Source organism: Cavia porcellus, unplaced genomic scaffold (genome assembly GCF_034190915.1).
Source record: "Cavia porcellus strain 051 isolate PalLab524CR breed Dunkin Hartley unplaced genomic scaffold, mCavPor4.1 scaffold_49, whole genome shotgun sequence".
Taxonomy (NCBI): domain Eukaryota; kingdom Metazoa; phylum Chordata; class Mammalia; order Rodentia; family Caviidae; genus Cavia; species Cavia porcellus.
Window position 1 is genome coordinate 2,641,164 of NW_026947532.1, and position 6,000 is coordinate 2,647,163.

At 57.0% G+C, this 6,000-nt stretch overlaps 1 protein-coding gene across 1 annotated transcript; it reads right to left on the reverse strand.

Moving 5' to 3' along the window:
- Window positions 1–1,795: 1,795 nt before the first annotated feature.
- On the reverse strand, window positions 1,796–5,623 carry LOC134474968 (lipocalin-1-like). Its single transcript, XM_063244091.1, has 6 exons — window positions 5,534–5,623; window positions 4,388–4,521; window positions 3,343–3,416; window positions 3,152–3,262; window positions 2,464–2,531; window positions 1,796–1,963 (listed from the first exon to the last, which is right to left on the reverse strand). Exons 1-6 carry the CDS (start codon window positions 5,621–5,623, stop codon window positions 1,796–1,798), a joined length of 645 nt encoding a protein of 214 aa, XP_063100161.1.
- Window positions 5,624–6,000: the final 377 nt, after the last annotated feature.

Sequence of the window (6,000 nt, forward strand, 5' to 3'; positions counted from 1 at the left end):
GCCCCATGCAGGTGCTTATCTTGGAGGGTGCCTGGCCCCCTTGGGGTCCTTCACTCTTTCCCCTAAAGTGAGCACATTTACTACGGCTGCCTTGCTGGTGTCCCCCACCGCCAAGGGCCTCTGGGAGGGAAATAAGCTGCCTCTCCACTGCATAAGTCTCTGGCCGGCTGAGTCTGCACCCCAGAAACATGGTCCGCACACTGACCCCAAGTCAGTCAGCCAGGGCCTCCTGGTTCCGTGAGGCGGGAGGGAGTAGCCCTGGGAAGGCTGAGTGTACTTTGCATGTGAGTAACTGGGGCCAGAGGAAAGGTATAATCTATGTAGGCACTGGGACTTCTGCTCCAGAGAGGTGGATCGATTTCTCTCCTTAGCGTCTGGACTTGGCAATGTGAATTTTATGTTCTTCTATTTTCTCCATTCACCCTAACGTCTGGGCCTCTCTACTCCGGGAGGGCCTGGCCCTCCCAGGTTGCCTAATTCCTAGAGATAGTAAAGGCCTCCCCGGGAAACCTCATCTTCCATATGCCAAGAGCCGACCCTGCCCTCCTCTGTGGGCTCCCACATGTGGACCACGCAGGATCCAGGTCCTGGTGACAGACCACTTGGGCCCAGCCCGAGCCCAGGGCTCTGGAAGCACCCGTGCTAACTGACCCTGCCTTGGTGTTCCCTGTCCTCCTGTCACACGCCCCCTCACCAAGGGCCTCTCTTCCCTTCCCTGCTTGCCCGCTGCTGTCCTGTGAGACCTGTGATGCAAATCCCTCCCTTCCTAATCATCGTGATCATACACAAGTGTCCTCCCACACATGATTAAAGCTGTCACATGAGACCCGTGCGACACTTGTAGCAAGAGGACATATATATTGCTTTATTGTGAAGAGAATGAAAGTTTTATTGAAAGGTTCCTCCAGCTCCGGGAAGTTTTGCCTGCAGCCAGCAGGGGGCAGCGTGATCCCAGCTCTTCATCTCTGGTGGTTTCTGGGGCCCTAGGACTGTTTGGCCAGCACACAGGTTTCTGCAGGCCCAGAGAGAGACAAGGGGTGCTGTGAGGTCGCCACTTCCCATGAGGAAAGAAACCCTAAGGATGCACAGCCAGATGAGCGGAAGTTACAGACCAAAGGAGGGGAAAGGAAGGGAAATGTTGTTACCAGCAACGGCTGGGAAGATGACAGTTCCGTTCAGCTCTTTCTCATCCATAAGGTCCTCAAAGATCTGCTTAGCCTCTAGGTCTTCATCCAGGGTGCGGCCTGAAGGTGGGGGTGCAAAGACAGGGCCCCCAGTCAGTGTGGGGGTGAGGAGGAGTTTAGGAGGGCCATCCCTCCAGGCTGGTGTCTTGAGCTCCCCAGCGGCCTCGTGACATAGGGAAGATTCAAGCCTGATGTCCCAGGGCACCCAGAGATGAACCACAGCCCCCATGCCAAGCCCAAACTCTCTGAGATGGTGGACCGGGTAGGCACCTTCATGCAGGGTGGATGGGCCTCCTGGGAAACCAACAACTCCATGGGTGGCTCTGAGGCCCCACCCACCCCTGCTCAGAACACAGAAGAGGTGCTGGGTTTCCTGCATGGGTGAATCATGGGCTTGGAGAACCCGGCCCCTCCAGGTCCAGCTCCTCTGTGATGGATAAGCCTGATCCAATGGCTGGGCAGGAAGCAGAGGACAGGAAGGTTAGTGGTCAGCCCACAGCACCCCCAGAGCAGGGTTTCACCATCCAGCCTGACTCATAAAACCTTTCCCTTGCTCTGCGAAGAAAGCTTGTTCTGCAGAGAAAATGTCCTGCTGTGAACCCTCCATTCCTTCAGGGCCCCGTGTAGCCCTCTCTGGCCTCAGCCTCTCCCTGCGGGGACCCGATCTGAAAATCTGACCCTGGGCCAGTCCTCAGAGGCAGCACGCTCTTCACGTCCAGATCCTGCTGAAGGCTGGCCATGGCCATATGGGCATTATATGCAGGGGAGGCTTTCCTACGCTGGAATTAAAGTGGCCCAAAGGAGAGCCGGAACTCAGGGAATTTGGAATAGAGGGGTGCTAACATAAGAGGGTCCTTGGGGAGGTGATGATCCTAGGACATCCTGGGTTAGTCTGTGGGGAGTGTCTACCTAAATGTGGGGTTGGGAGGTGAAGCTCGGTCACAGGAGGTGGTCACTGGGGCATTGCCCGGAAGGGTCAGTCTCACCTCCTCCCTCTGACTCTCTGCTTCCTGTCTGCCACACCCTCCTCCGCATGCCCTGGAGCCAACCAGCTACAGCTGAAACTTCTGCCAGCTGTCAGCCAAGGCCACCTCTATTCCTTTAATTTATGAGCCTCAGGAGTTGTGTCCCAGAGATAATAAAGTGACTAAGCCAGGAAGGATGGAAGATGTGACGTGGGGAAACCTGAGAAAGACAGGGCAGCACCTAGGGCCCCTGAAGTCCATGATCACACTATAAAACGGGGTCCATCGACAGTAGTGGGCCTTTCTCAGCTCGCCTTCCCATTGTATTCCAAGCCCTCCAGCAGGAGTTGTAGGCTCTGTGGGCCTTGAGCTTCCTTGAGGGCTGCAGTCAGGGATGGCCAGAAGGGGGCAGCAAGCAGAGGCGGGGAGAACAGGCAGAGAGTGCTGGGCCAGAGGGAGCAGACAGCCAAGAGAACAGCGCCCAGGGAGCTCCTGGGAGCACAAATGTTAAGAACTCCACGCTAAAAGCCTTAAGAAAGAGCTGGGAGTCTGAGGACCTGGGGGAACGGTGCTGGCCGTGGAGTCAAAGTCCCCATCTGATCTCAGCCCACCTTTGAGCAGGGTACCTTCTCAGGGCGACGTGACCTGCAGGACTGGGTGACACTCAGGCCTCCACCCGCCAGAGGCAGAGACACCACCCATGCCCGCATGACAATAACACACTTCTCCAAACTCTGCCCAGTGTCCCTGGAGCCGAGAGGCCCCAGCAAGTGCCCTGGTCAGAGTATGACCACGCCGCTAAGTGGGGAGGAAAGAGAGAGGCTGAGCCACGGGAAGAGGAGAGAGAGGGTTGGGTTGGGTGCCCTGTGAGAAGACAGAGCCCCAGGATTGGGCTTGACAACTGGAGAGCTGAGGGTGAGAGAGGTGGAGAGCTGACGAACCCCTTGCCCACCAGAAGCCCAGAGCACCCTGTGGGGTCCCCAGCCAGCTCCTCGAACGCACCCATCAGCATTGACATCTTGTATCTGGTCTGCACCACCTTGCCCTCGTAGTAGGCAATGGCATGGCTCTTTCTCTTTGGCAGGAAACTGATGATCACCAAATGTCCTGACCCTGTGGATGACATGTGCTGTGGCCATCAGGTCACTCTCTGTAGGATCTACTGGAGAACGAGAGTGTAACTGGCCACTTACAGGCCTGGTAGTGTCCAGGGGTTCCGCTGACTTCATCTAGGGGCAGCTTGAACTGAACACATCCAATGGGCTTCCTGGAACACAGAATCTGAGCATGGTTCTTGGCCCAGACACCTGCCCAAGCCTTTCCTCGTGACACCCACGGGGACCCCCAGTTGTCAGCTCAGTCCCCAACTCTTTCCCAATGTATGCTACTGGAAATCAGCCAGTATTCTTCAACAATGTGCCCAAGTTTGTGCCCTCAAACCAATCCGGGCTGCCAAAAGAGACCTGAAATGGGACCAGAGTGTCTCTACTCTGGGCACGTGAGGCCCTTTCAGCAGCTGTGACTATTCTGACCTGATGCCTTATAGGCTCAAGCTTGACCTCAAGGAGCCCAGGTCGGTGTCCCTGAAGCTTTGTGAATGCTCCTATGCTAGGCTGGTGGACATGACCAGGAACTCCTGCTTAGTATGGCTTTACAACAGCTGACCACAGCCCCAAGGAGATGGCTTGTCATGGGCCCCCTCATTTGTCCCCTGGGCTCTCAGTGACCCCAGCAGGGGAGAAGCCAGGCAGGTGCAGAGCTGATGACAATGGTCCACACCATGAATTCAGAGCAGATTGGCACCAGCCCATACGAAGGAGGCCAGGTCCTGCCCTGCATCTCCGGGTGTTTCTCCTAATGCATCTCAAAGTCCTGGATCTGCCTACACCCCAGCCCGGGCTTCTTACAGACTCTGAAATTCACAGCAAAATCCTAAAGGACCCTAAGGCTCTCTCAGCATGGAAACAAGCCTGGCACCCTCTCAAGGCTTCTCCAGGAGCAAGTAGCGCTGGGCTGGAAAGCTCGGTCACGGAATCTGGCCAAGGGCACCTCAGGGCCCCTGTGCTGAGCTCCTGGTCAGCAAGAGCATCATGACCCAGAACGTTGCTGAGACAAAGAGAGCGCGGCATATTCCAGGCAGGGTAACAGGCTAAGCTCAGGGACTGTGTGGAAGACGCGGGTCAGGTGGGGATCACACAGCCAGCCACAGAGCAGGGCTCCTGCGGGCCGCACACTCACTTGATGTTCATCCTGAACTCCAGCTTATTCAGGTTGTTCCTGGCGAACCAGAAGGGCGGCAGCGGGCTGGCCTTCTTCTTTGCGGGAATGGGCATGTTTCCTGCCCAGCCGATTATAAACCAGTGCCCAAGAAGCTAGAAGAGGAAAGCCACCCTTGAGCAGAGCTGCAGGGATAGAGGGAACCAAGTAAAGGGGACCCAGGCCAAAGTGGAGGCAGAGGCAGGAGAGGGCTTGGCTTAGGGCCCCAGAGCAGGCTGGGGAGCAGATCACCAGGGACCTGGTCACAGCAAGGCCCCTCTCCATCAGCAGCGGGTCAGCCCAGGTGGCAGGGATAGAGACCCTCCTGGGAAGCTAATCTCTTGGATGGGCTCTGGTTAGGGACTCTGCAGTGGCCACCAAGAGGGAGCTGGGAAGTCACCAAAAGGCTGGATGGGGTAGAACCTTTGTGTTGAGGTGCAAGAGACGAAAGGACAGGACAGTGATAGCAGGTAGAAAAGACAGAGCTGGCGCAGGATTCTGGTCAAATTAATCACTGCTGCTGGCCGCTGCCAGCCCTGGAGCCCAGTCCCTGCCTCCTCCTCTTTCAGATGCCCAGGGCTCTAACCACTGGACTCACCAGCGTTCTCCTGCAAGTAACAGCAGTGAGAGCTGGCTCTGTGCCTGCAACCTCTGCAGGTCACAGGACCCTTGAACGTGACTCCTGGGATATCTGGCCACAGACCCTGGGTGAGGGGAATAAGGAGGATCCAGACTAGGGGTTTGGGATGGAAGGACAGAGAGGAGATCCAGGGTCCCCAAGTCCATGTGACCAAGAGTATGTCCAGCAACTGGTCACCCCCAGAAAAGGCAGAGGACGACTTGGGGCTTCCAAGGGGAGGCCCTAGGGTCAGGATGAGTGGCCCAGGAGTGGGATTTGTTGCTGGAGGAACCGGCTCTCTCTGTGCCTTGCTAGGGCACAGCAGGATAGTGTGCTGTCTTTGGAGACTTCTGGATGCACCTCTGCATCACAAACACAAGGTCATGGCACAGGCACCCCAGTGACACCTACTCGTGGCTCCAATCAGTGGTCCCAAAGTTCTCAGCCATCGAGGCACCTGACCCCAGAAACCTGAGCCCCTGCCCAACTCCCTCCCCCAGGCCAGTCACCTCATTAGCAAGAGCAGGGGTCAGAGGGGGGCTCTCAGCTTGCATCACGGACAGCAGGCCCAGCCCTGCAGTGAGCAGGAGCAGCTGCATGGTCCCCATGTCGCTCTGCACTCCTGGTCTCCCCTTGCTCTTTATCCCCATGCTGGAGGCCCACAGGGCTGGACCCCACCCCCTGACCCGCACAGTCTCCCTAACCTTCACCACAGAGCTGAGCGCACTGTTGCATTTGGATGGAGGTGAATGGATGGATGGTGAGTGGCGTAATCAGCTTCCTGAGAGCTCTTTGACTTCCTCCAGGGAAACCTTATCCCAGAGAGAATGTTATCAGAATGGGAAGGACAGCGGCTCCCAAACAGGAAGCAGGAGAACGACAGGGGCTCCTGGTGCTCTATCCCAGGGACTGGACCAGCCCAAGCTCTGACAGGTCCCCCACACTCAGCTCCCATCTCCACCAGTGGGGGAGGCCC